Source organism: Pteropus vampyrus, unplaced genomic scaffold (assembly GCF_000151845.1).
Source record: "Pteropus vampyrus isolate Shadow unplaced genomic scaffold, Pvam_2.0 Scaffold31, whole genome shotgun sequence".
Taxonomy (NCBI): domain Eukaryota; kingdom Metazoa; phylum Chordata; class Mammalia; order Chiroptera; family Pteropodidae; genus Pteropus; species Pteropus vampyrus.
The window spans coordinates 351,722-364,789 of NW_011888812.1; the positions used below are offsets into that span (position 1 = coordinate 351,722).

The 13,068-nt window shown below is 41.3% G+C and overlaps 1 protein-coding gene across 1 annotated transcript in view; it reads left to right on the top strand.

Moving 5' to 3' along the window:
• The window catches only part of KIAA1549L (KIAA1549 like), a 105,910-nt gene that overhangs the window by 48,540 nt on the left and 44,302 nt on the right, over positions 1-13,068 (top strand). Inside the window, exons 12-13 of the mRNA XM_011357021.2 lie at positions 3,135-3,262; positions 9,559-9,737. Coding sequence (XP_011355323.1) covers positions 3,135-3,262; positions 9,559-9,737 — 307 coding nt within the window. The remainder of the gene's footprint in view (positions 1-3,134; positions 3,263-9,558; positions 9,738-13,068) is intronic.

Consider the following 13,068-nt stretch of genomic DNA (forward strand, 5'->3'; position numbering starts at 1 on the left):
GGATATTAACATAGCACTGCCAGGAAGAATAAAAATTCTTTTCCACCCATTCCAGCTCAGTGGTTTAAATTGCATAAAGATTTCTTTAAAAAAAATTTTTAGAACAAGTATTCTTTTTTTTAAAGAGTTTGTTTCAAGCATTTCTTCTTAAATTAGCAAGAAGTCGACTCTTGCTAACCAAATTGAATTAGTTACCCTAGATTTTTATTAAGAAATATTAGCAAATGAAGCAAATACAGATAAAGAAAACAATGTGTACACTGCTGAGTGATTTCTGTGTTTGTTTCATAATTTTACCACTACAGTATAATTTTACTAAGGGCTGGCTATATCATTGCCAGAGCTGTGGGAGAAACCTAACCTCTGTTCAAGTTCAGCTGACCAGAACCTCTGATCGTGTGGGAAGATTTTAAGATGCCAAACCAGAGAGCAAACCCGTCATGCGTCTGTGTTTCTGGCTTTCCCATCTTGCCACATCAGCTTTTTGACTCCCACTCGATCAGGACTGCAGGACCTCTCAAAATGGGTCTGTTAGATGATCTGAAAAGTTTTGCAAGGGAAAACCAGGGGAAACCAGTGATTTAGTGGTCTTTAAGGTATTTTTAAAATTGGTTTAAAACTGAAGGAACATGAGCATTCAGCCACTTGCAGACAACCAGACAGATATTGTGGGTCATTTTCCTTACTTAGTCTCCTGGTGATGCTATTTTGTTGGTCTCTGACTGGGATTAATGGGCCGGCACAGAGAATCAACCTCACAAGGACAGCTATTTGCAGTGGGTACTTCATTGTGCTGATTGGCCATAATTGTTCAGCCATTGATTAATTCCCACCCACTCCCCTGAAGTTGTTCTTCAGGTTCCGTGTACACCCATATCCTCAGAATGGGGACTCTTCAGTAGCCCAAAACTGCAACTTTGCAGGTGACATTTTCTTTCAAAAACATGTTTGTTACCATTGTGTGAGTGGACACATGTACAAGTCTCTCTCTGTTTTGGATCAGAAATTTTGGGTTGATGGCCTCATGTAAATATAGGTCTATAAACTGGCACAAAGAGTAAAGAAGAATAGGGTTTTTTCTCTCTAGATATCTGCTCATTCACACCTTTCCTTGAAGTAAGAAGAACAGCTAGAAGATTATTTCAGGATCAAATGAGAAAGATATGCAAATGTTGCAAAAACCATTAAGTATTTTGTGCATGTCAAATAGATTACAAGAAGCCTTTCTCTTTCCTTTCCTCTGGACCTCACCAAAAGCCTCTTTGTCCCAATAAAGCCAGCTAGAAGATTAACTGTGCCATTAACTGTGAGATTTTGAAAATAACCAAAGGACATATGTCTTCTCTGTGTGTGTGTATTTGTATATCCAGCATTCAGTGATCAAATAGCTATTGGGTAAATAATATATATTCAATAAATTAATGCCTTATCCATATTTTCCCAAACTACATTCTTTATGTTACTAATTTTATAGGATTAACAGGTTTTTGTGGGAAAAGAGGCCTGTAGCCAAATAAACTGGGAAATGCTGGATTAAACAAAACAAGATGAGTCTCAATGACAGAACAAATCAGAGCCTTCGATGTGCTGATGTGCGTTATGAATATCCAGAGAAGGGATAGAGTAAACAACATTTCCCAAACTTATACTTGTCCGTGGAACTTTGCCAAAGAACATGTTACTTGACCCTAGTGCTTTTGGCACACTCTGTCTTACCCCCACGGTTGCAAGTAGGTACTTTTCAGTGTGGTTTTTAGGGTGCTAAAGTACATGAAAGTATATAGAACTGAGCATTCTCAATTTCCAGAGGATGAAGAGGGGGAAGGGAGGAGGAAAAAGGCTTCCACTTAAGAAACACCTTACTTACTGGTCAAGTGCTATATTTTATTCCAATTTTCCAGTGTAGGGACCAGATTACACGAAGTGCTAAATTTGGACAATTGACAATACAAGAACGAGGGGTTTGATGAGGCCTCTGGTTATCTGCCTCCTGGTTATCTTCCCCACAGAGGGCAAGACAGCTGATGTTTATACTCAGCCCACCCACAGGCTAGCATGATCTGAGGCCTGGGGGAGCATGAACCTCAGCAGGGGCTCGCAAGAGCCCATTTTCCCACCAGATTCTGGAAGACCAGCGTCTGCTCTGAGGGAAGGCAAGAGGCCCTGTGTTAAGGCTTGCTTTGTCTGGGACATTGTAGAAGACAGTAAAAGGAAGCTGCCCTGGCCTGTGGGGAAAGCCCCTACCTTCAGCGGGAGCTCTGGCTTCCAGGGTGATTTGCCACTTCCCGACTCTGCCCTGGATGGACACTTCACTTCCCTGAGCTAAACAAGGGTGACAATCACCAAATCTGTGGATTGTCATGATTCATTAACAGTTTTGAAAGCATTCAGCATTGTCCTTGGCACATAGTAGGTCTTCCTGATGCAGAGCTCTTGGAGAGCATGGGTAGCGTCTTAACATCTGTATATATTATATACCTGGCACAATGCCCAGCATAGAGTTGGTACACAGAAAGTATTTCCTGAATGAATGAATAGCTCAAATTGGTAATTTTATATGTAAGTAGTTAGCAGTTAGCACAGTTAAAGAACGTGTGTGTGTGTGTGTGTGTGTGTGTGTGAGAGAGAGAGAGAGAGAGAGAGAGAGAGAGAGAGAGAGAGAGAAAGAAAGAGAATGAGAAGTCAATGATGGAGTGACTTTAGTAGTCAAGATATATTCTGTAAAGAGAATAACCAAAGAAAACCATGGTTCATTCCTATCCTTGAAGATGCCATGTGAATCAAACATTCTGCGACACTATCCAAAGTGCTGTGTTTTAAAAAGATCATGCTTAAAAACCATCGCTACTGTTTCCATAGTCACCGGGGGTTAATGAAAAAGAGGTGGGAACTGAGGGCTGCTCTCACCGAACTTCTCTGCAGAGCTAAGCGCCAGCAAATGCACTTCAGAACAACCAGCCACTTAACCCATGCTGTAGTATGGGTTTTTTTTTTTTCTGTTCCTATATCATTTCTTCTTTGTGGATAAAACCAGAATGAAAGAATACATACATAAACTGTGCAAATAAAACAACCTTGAGAAGAGGCTGCTTAGATGAAACTTACCATCTTCCTGTTGCTATGGTTACCTCCAGCAGGTCGCCCAGTGAGAATGGCTCTGTCATCAGCAACGAATCAGGGAAGCCCAGCTCGGGGAGGCGCTCACCCCAGAATGTAATGGCACAGCAGAAAGTGACAAAGGAAGAGGCACGGAAGAGAAATGGTGAGACGCTTTCTCTGCCAAGCGCCGCCCCCGAGCCTGTCCCCCACACACAGGCACTCAGGCGTGCACACACTCACACACACCAGGCTGCTTTAACCCTCAGTTTTTTCTGTTGTGTCCAACAAAGGCCAAGAATCAGTTTCCTGCCTACCTGTTGGGGTATGGCCTTACCCCGTTCTCTGAATTACTCTGTCTCATGCCTTCTGCCCTCTGTTCTCATGGAATTGTCCAGGGCCTTAGAAGAACTCTACACAGAATGAACTGATGTTTGCTTAGAGATTTTTCTAATTCTTGAGTGAATCGACATTTCTAGCACCAGGTCCTCTAGGGTGGCAGGTCTCTGAAACGCCGCTTGTCTTGGATATTGCCCTCATTTTCTTGCCCTGACTCCCCTGATAAGGTTCAGGGGTTCAGTCTATGTCAATGACTCCAGATATTGCAAATTTACCTCTCCTGGGAAAAACAGCCGAGTAATAAATCTGTCATCATAAAAATGAGCCTATGCTTCTCCCTTTAACTCTTGAGATTCTTTCTCACACAGATCTTCTCCCTCCTTATAAAGGTTTGGTGTTGGAGTTTATTTATAAGTCACTGGAGCTACCTGACTCTGCTGCAGCACCATCTGCAGAACACATCTGTTGGAACCCATCATGTAGCCTCTCTCTCCTGATTGTACCTTTGTGGTGACCCCCCACTCCACTCAGTCCTTTCGTGGGTGATGCTGGCTTACTGGAGCCCAGATTCAAGTACCCTGTACTGCCACTTGGATCAGGGAAAATTCCTTTTGATTTCACAGGGTCGTAGGTGGAGTCCTACAGAAATGCCAGGTGAAAAGCCAAGCAATCTGGGGCTCTGGACAGCTGTGCTTCCTTTTTAAAAAATTTGATGAAGTGTGTTTCAGGAGTTCTCTCTTAAAGCTAATGCCAGAATATTCTTTTGTTTTCAGATGTCATGTACTTATTTCTTTTTTTCTGACCAAAAACAGAAAGAAAAGAAATAATGCCACAATGGATTTGTCTTCTGCAGAAAGAATGTGGTCCCCATTCCCAGTCATTATATAAAACACTTGTTTAAACGGTTATACTTATTTGACCCTTGAATTTTTCCTTCTCCCAAATTCCCCACACCCTGTAACACAGAGACTGTGCTTTTCACACCAGAATCAGGGTGTGACACATGGGGTTTTCCTGGGACGCCAGAAATCCTGCCCATCAGCTCTCTGCCAAGCCAGCTCACAAAGGCCCAGAAGGGCTCTGACTTGTGAAGGGGACATGAACTTAGCAACTTTCTTCTCTTTCTTGCCGGAGTGAGGTGCTAAGAGAGATGGGCAAGAGGGAAGGAGGCAACACAGAGATGGCGGGCAGTGAAGACATAGGGAAGGGTTATTTTAACTAAGTACTGCGACTGCCATCACCACCTAATCAAGATGCCCTCCCTGCTTCTCCTGTCTCTCCCCACCCCTCCTTGCCTTCCTTCCCTTATATCCTTCCCAGAAATACATACAGTCGAATCAAAATCTACCCTCCTCCAGATGCTCCATCACTCACCCCCAACCTCAAATGACTTCTAATAACTTAATATATGCCTTCCTCAGACCATTTTATCATGCATGTGACAACACATACATGTATCTTTCTTTTTTTGTTGTATTGCTTTGTTTTATTTTACAAAATGGATCAACGTACATGCTGTTCTGTGTCTTTTTTCTTACATAAAAATATGCACATTTACAAGATGAGCCTTTCCCCCTCCCCTGCATTTCATAAAAGAGGAGGGAGCAGAGCCAGCTTCAGACCCCGTCACTCCCCATCCAGCTGGTGAGACACTGGTCTGCTCTACATGTTCCTGCTGACTTTCTCCATTCTTGCTTTTCCACACTCTCTGCCTACATCCTTATTCTTTTAGGTCACTTTGATTATTTAAACAGCAGGTTCAGAAGTAAAAACAGTGGGGTACATGAATAAAATGCAATTACTGTACCAGGTTGAGGTTTTTATGGTTTTTTTTTTAAAGCCATCCTTTCTCCAGGTTCTTAGTACTCAGTTGCATTTTATTTTTTGCCAAAGAGTTCACCAAAAAAATCAATAGTGTATTTTATTGGATTGGACTATGAATCAAAGGCAAAGGAAGGGAGGGAGGGAAGGTAGGAAGGAAAGAAGGAAGGAAGGAAGGAAGGAAGAAAAAAGGAAAAAGAGAAGGAAGGAAGGAAGGAAAAACATTGAATGGAATTGTGGAGAAAACTAAAAGTACCTTTTCTTCACATTGTTAGCTTGCAAATAGTTCTCTATCGTGTGACTGTGGCCTCTGAGAATACATTACTCTCTTGCTATGGAATATTCAGATACTGTTATTGATGGCTCAGTATCCATTCTAAAGGTTTGGGTTTACTAAGGTTAATTAATAAATGATAATGTACCAGGCTGTCATTCCAAAACTTTTCTTGTTTTCCACAGTTTTATTGCATCCATAGCTTCTAATTTTCCACTTTGGTGAAAATAAGAACTTTAGAAGGGAAAGACACTATCCTGCCAGCAACATGGCTGGCGTGGGTTCTGGTAGCTCAGTGGCCCCGTTAGTTACTGTAGCTGCAAGGCAGTTCTAGAGTCTGTTTCAAGACAGTGTATTTCAACAGAAGTCGAAAGGGATGATGTGAGATCCAGAATTTTGAAAGCAGAGAACAATTTGTAAATTTTTCAACAAAACAGTCACTTCGACTTTTGAACTAAAACTAATGTCACCTTAGAAAGAGTGTTTTCCTTGAAGAGAGTTAAAAATAAGTTCCACGCGAGAACATACTATATATATTTGCATCTTTGGTCATTAAAGAGCAAAAATTTCTGTAAACCCTTAAGTGTGCACCTACCTTTAAGACACTAAAATTTCACTGCCAAAGCTCAGAATCTAATCAGACCTTGTCTTCTAATAGTTATGGGACACTTGGGGTTGGAGGAGGACAAGAATCAGAGAATAGAGAGGACGAATTACTATGTTCTTATCAGGGGGAGGATTCGCGAGAGATATTACCTCAAAAAGTTTCAGTTTTAATTCTTTCTTTGCCTTCCCAATAAGGTAAAAACTTGCTTATTATCTGATAAACAACACCAGAGCGCAGTGATGCTCGTTATAAATTATTTGTCTCTGAGCTTTAATGAAAATTCCAGAAAGAAAGAGCGTGCTTCGTTTCGGAGCATTTTTTGCCTTAAGTGGGAGGGCTCCCCCAATGCCAATTCAAACACAAAGAAATGAAATCTCCTTTTCCAGCCTGACATACAGATGTTCAGTGCAGATAATACACACCTAGATCCAGGATGGTCGTTCGGTGGCATTTACTGTGATGATGTGATGGTATCTAGGACACTTCCTCTGTTTAACTGTGGTCCTTTTGTTTAGCATTCTCTCACGCTTTTTTCTTTGGGGACTAATTATGCACTAAATATCCCCAGGAACCTACTGTACTCACACAACATTTTAATGTATTAATATTTAATGTAGTGCCTTTTAATGTATTTTTCCATACAGTCTTGGGGGGATAACTAATTATTTTTCTGTTAAACCTAGAGGAATTATTGTGCAGATCTGAATATGACTTTTTTGAGAGTGAGATGGACTAGAACTACAGCTTGTACAGTTTCCAAGGTGTTTTCTCTCTCTCTCTCTCTCTCTCTCTCTCTCTCTCTCTCTCTCTCTCTCTCTCTCATTAGAGTTATGCTTCTCCCCTTATCCTGTCTGCTGGGCAGAAAATGAGGGTGTCACAACCTAGAAGCAATAAAAATGCAAATATCATCTCTTTACTCCCTGAACAGTTTAGTGATAGTGTGACATTAATCTCTAGATATTTACATATTTACCTGTTCCGCAGGTACTAACACCTCCTTTACAAGCCAGGAAATTTTAGCCATTCCTTTATTCATTAACTTATTCGACAAATCTTTATTGAAAGCCAACTGCATGTGAGACATTGCTAAAGGCAATAGTCATCGTCATTTAAAAGATGGGCAAGATTGGAGCTTATATTCGAGTGGCAGGGGTTGGGACAGATGAAATCAGTACAACAAATCAACAGTGGTAAGTGCCGTGATGAAAATATAACGGGGTGATGAGGCAGGTTATTGTAGATTGGTGGATAAGGAAAGTCTTTTTCAAGTTACAACTTGAAAAATAGAAGGGAGCTAGGCATGTAAAGACCTAGAGAAACAGCATTCAGAGCAGAGGGAACAGCTAATGCAAAATCCCAGAGGTAGGGACAATCTCCATGGGCTCCAGGATGCTGTTGTAGCTGGAGCAGAGTGAATAAGGGGAGAGCAGGGAATTAGCTCAGCAAGATGGCCAGGACCAGATGGTATAGCACCTCGTCGGCCACACTAAAAACTCAGGGTTTTATTCTGAGAGACATGAAACCATCAGAGGGTTCTGACCAGAGGAGCACTGGGATCTGGTTACTTTTCGAAAGATAATCCATCCTGGGGGCTGGTGGAGTTTGTCTTTCAGGGGTAGGAGGACAAGAGTGGAAGCTTAGAGGAGCGGGGTGGCTTAGGAGGTGTATTAGTTTACTCCAACACCCAGCGACCAAAAATGATGATCTACATTTATTATCTCATGTAATGTTTGTGGGTCAGGAATTCAGAAGTGACCAAGCCGGGTGGTTCTGGTGCAGAGTATCTCATGAGGTTGCAGTCAAGATGTCGGCCTGGGCCGCAGTCATCTCAAGGCTTTGCTTGGCCTGCAGAACCCACTTACAAGATGGCTCACTCAGAGCGGTTAGCAGGAGTCCGTTTCTTGCCCCTTGGGCCTCCCCAAAGGGCTGCTTGGGTATCCTCATAACATGGCTGCTGGCTTTCCCCAGAGTAAGTGAGCCAAGAAAGAGAGAGGTGAAAGCCACAATGTTTTTTAATGGCCTAGCCTTGGAAGTAACAATTGTCATCTTTTCAATTTCCTTTTGGTTACATAGGTCAGTCCTATTCGTTGTGGCTGAGAATATCAGGAGCCGAGAATTACTAGGCACCATCTTGGAGGCTGGCTGCCACAGATGGCTTTCATAGCAATTGTCCAGTGGAAGATATTGGTGGCCAGGCAAGAGTTGCCCAGCAAAACTCCACTCTAAAAAGACATATGCATCTGGTAACATGTCTGAATAGAGACCTCCCTCTGTCACTGCCTACTTGGTGGCCTGCTATTTGCAAAGAAGTCCACAGAACCAAAAGATATTCCAATTATAGCCCATTACGGGACTCTGAGGTGTTTTCACCACTTTGTAAAATAACAATTAACTTGGCTTAATTTGACAAATCTTCTGTGATTATGCTAAGTGACAGAATGATACAAACGGTGTTTATCAATAACTTAAATAATATTACATTCTCTTGAGCAGACAGGAGGAAAGATAAATATACTTCTCTTACATTCATATTTTAATAACACCTCCTTTGCTCCTAAATTGCCTGCTGGTTTAGTTGTTTTAACAGGCTTAATTTATCTCCTGCCAAGCCATGCTCAATAAACTGTTGTTCTTATAGTTTCTTAATGGGAATATGCTTTAAGAATAAGTAATCAGCAAGATACCACTGGCCCTGGAACTTCTTCCGTCAGCTTAGTTATGGAAGCACAAGGCAGGCTGGTGTCTTTCAGCAATCGCAGTAGAATTATCTTGTCAGAGGCAAGAATTAATTTAAAAGACTGTAGGTGAAAATTGCTCTATTTAATTAGAGGAGTTGTCTGTAGCTTTAAATTAGTTTCTCTGGTAGTTATTTCTTTTGTTTTAGACAAATGAAAGAAACCAAAACCCAAATTATTGGAGAAGCAGCCTTTAGAAAGGAGAAAAATAAAGTGCCAGTAGCAATTACTGTGACCGGGGAAGACTCATTATCTTAACATCGTGCAAAAATGGGCAACTTTGGAGGCAGAAACTGAACTGAATGCTATTATTCTGTTGATTGCCACAGTTTACGAATAGCTCCAAGTTTGGCCAAATTGCATTTTTCAAAAACAGAGAAAAAAATTTACTTTTTTAAATAAAAGCTTTTTGTCACAACTTTGAAAAAATAGCTTTTACTGCTTAAATTTAAACTTTTAAAATTCTTTTCTACCCATTGATAATGCAGTGGAGGGATAAATGGTGTAGATCTTGAATTTAAAAGAAATACACGAGTAGCAGTGAGCCGTTGGCACAAAACCAGACGCTGTTGCTCTGCAGGTCATTTTGAGTAATGCCCTTAGGCTGTGAGCGTTAAATGTAAAGTCCCCCATGATCGTGCAGCTCCCCGGCGACCATAAAATCGATGTGTTTATTTGTGCTTTAGTGCCAGCAAGTGATGAAGAGGAAGGAGCAGTTCTTTTTGACAACTCCGGCAAGGCGGCTGCTGATCCCTTTGACACGTCTTCAGGATCTGTGCAGCTCATCGCTATAAAACCCACAGCCCTCCCCATGGTGCACCCCACCTCGGACAGGAGCCAGGAGTTGGCAGTCCTCAACGGTGAGGTGAGCACCTGAGGACCCAGAGCTGGAGAGAGCCAGGGCAGCCAGCAGTAACAACCGGAATGCTGGGGGCAGCTCGTGTCCGTGGGCATAGGGCTCCGGTGGTCATTTTTCCCTCTGCACATGCAGGCCTCAGCAGAATGAGTCAAGACATGTCACCCAAAACGAGTTTGTTGGGTGATGTTTTCAGAGTATTTTTTACCTTCATTCTAAAGCCCACGGGGGCTTTTTAAAAACTGTAGAAACATCAGAAATTCTTTCTCACCTCTTAGATATGCATTCCTAAACTGTTCATTATGGGATGTCAGTTGTAGTGGGGGCGGAAGGGGCTTGCATTGAGAGGAAACTGGAGAAGATACTGTCATTCGAACAGGGATGTGGCCCACTGTATAGGCTTCGAAATGACTTTTACTCCTTTGAGCAAGCGCAAAACAACTGTTTACCTGCTTCCAGGAGGATATCTGTATATATCATGATGGTAATCAATTTTCCTAAGAGTCTGAAAAAAAATTGTAACATATGCTAGAGAATGATGATTTCACCAAAGAAAAACAGATGGGTGGGTGGGTGGGTGGATGGATGGATGGAAGGGTGGGCGGGTGGATAGATGGATGGATGGATGGATGTAGTTTAGGGGAGAGCAAGGGAGCAAGTTGGGTGAATATTATCTGCCATTCCTCCATCTTCTGCAGCAGAACGATCTGCGGGCTAAAGGTGTTTATGAACCTTTAAGAATGTGCATATGGAACCTGCACGTGAACATTTACGTTACACATGCAGACACACACATACTTCCTTAAGGAAACTGAAGCCAGAGGGGTCAAGTGGCATGCTCAAAGTCGTACTGCAGCTTATTGTGACAGACCTGGCTCCCTGTCCAGCATTCCTTCCCTTTCTTTGACTTACTATGGTCCATCAATGAAAAATAGCATTGTGCTTAAAAGAATATGGATTCTCAAGACATGCTACAAGGACTGGAATCCCAGCTCTTCTCCTTACTATCTGTGACCTTAGGCAGGTTAGTTCATTTCTCTGTGCCTCAGTATCTCCATCTGTAAAATGGAGCTGTTATGAGGATCAAACGAGTTAATACATGTAAAGCACTTATAATAGTGTTTAGCATTGAATAAGCACATCATTATTATTATCATTATCATCTTCATTATCAATTAGTCAGCCAGTGAGCAAGGATTCATCAATCATATACTTTCTGCCCCCGGCTCTACAATTTAGGAACCTGTATGTCCTCTCAATCACGCCCACTGAATCTCTCCTTAGGCACAGTTCCACCACCAGACTCACAAGCCCAGTGATCAGAGCCTCTGAGGCTGTGGTTAATGCTCTGGGAACTGCTCTTGAACCGGACCCTCTGCTCAGTTATGGACTCAGGCAATGGCCGCCATGCCTGGATCTTTTCATCCCACTTTAGTGATATAAATGTCACGAGGACAAATTCTAAATCTCAACTAAATTCAATTTACTGTTCTCTTTTCCTGCCAGGCCCAGCACACTGTCACAGAAGAAAAACACATGAGCATTTTCCCTGTCCAGAAATGGATACTTGTTACATTTTGGTAGTTAGAGGAATGGCCCTTGCTGGCATTAGGATTGCAAAAGAGCCCTGAACTGTTCTCTGTAATTTGCCGTCTCGTGAAGTTTGGGGCAGACTGTCTTACAACTTTCTTCTTCTGGGTGGCTTAAGTGAAGAAAGCACAGCCCCAAAGCCCTGAATTTTTCTTTTATATATTACAGGAAATTATTGTAAAGATTATTTTAAAGAAGACATAATAACAACGTAGAAAGTTCAGAAAATAAGGGAGAAAAATCACTATAATTTCACTACCCTAACATATCCTCTGATTTCACTTTTTGCACCTTCTCTTCAAGCTTTTGATCAAACTCGTGTATATTTTAGAATCTCATTATATACAGACAACTTTATATCTTGTATCTTAAGCGTTTGCTGTGTTGCTGTTGTCTTTCTGATTGTCATTGTTAATGGCTTGGTTGAGAAGGTATACCATTGATTGGAAAACTCATCTCCCGTTGTTCAAACCTTCCAGGTATTTTTTGTTTTTAGTTTTGGTTTCGGTTACTATAAATAACACTGCAGTGAATAATATCATGCATGACTTTTTAAAATTTTTCCATTTTGAAATGATTTTAGACTTACAAGAAAGTTGCAGTAATAGTACAGAGGTCCTATACGCTCTTTACCTAGCTACCCCAATGTTATCATCTTATAGAACCATAGAATAATGATCAAACCCAGGAAATTAACATTGGTGCAATGCTATTGACTAATCTACTTCATTTGAATTTCACCAGTTTTCCCACTAATGCCCTTTACCTGTTCTGAGATCCAGTCCAGGATCCTGCATGGCATTTAGCTGTTTCCTAGTCCCCTCCAGTCTGAGATAGTTGCTCCATCGTTCTTTGTAACCATCCTTTGTCTTTCACAGCTGTTACTCTTTTGAAGAGTGCTGGCAAGTTATCGTGTAGAATGTTTCTCAATTAGCATTTGATGTTTTCTTATGACTGAACTGAGGTTACGTATTTTCGGCATTACTATGGAAGTGATGTGCCCTTTTGTGGGAATCATATCAAAAAATACTTGCTGCTGTTATATCTGATTATGGGCGATATTAACTTTCATCTCTGACTTTGAACCTCTCGTGGAATGTTGCTTTAGGAAAGGTTCCAGGATTGGGATTCCTGGCTCAGAGGATGCCACACTAGCTTCTTCTCTTTACTAGTTTTCTCAATAGCAAGCAGAATGAGGGAACAATTAAGACTCGTGAAATCCAGCCAGCCTAAAAATATCATTAGGGCTCAGGTTGAGAGATCTTTGCAAAAGTTAGAAAAAATATGTCCCCCAGTTTATGTTTCTTCAAATGCTTTAAAAATAAAAAAGTCTAAGATACAGCCTTGTGTTAGTGAAACTTGGGCCTCAGACTGTAGGTTGATATGTATCTTACCACTGGGTGAATTTTCCTTTTGTAAATTATAGGAAACTCTTTTAAAGATTATTTTAAAGAAAACATAACACTATACATAGTTATATTAATATAGTCTGATTACAAACAGCACTAATGTTTCTCCATATCATCCAATGAATGTCAGACAGATTTCACCCTTTGGCTCCATTCGTGGGTATAACATCCTCCTCATTTGTTACTTATTTAGCCCAGTCATCTGCTTTTATCTTTAGCTGGTCAGAAGGTATTTTTGCCATGTTCTTTTCTATAAGACCAGACTGGATTTGTCCTATAGAGCAGGAATTAGTTGGCATTAGTGGCCATATAAATATGGCTTCAAAATTTCCTATCTCTCA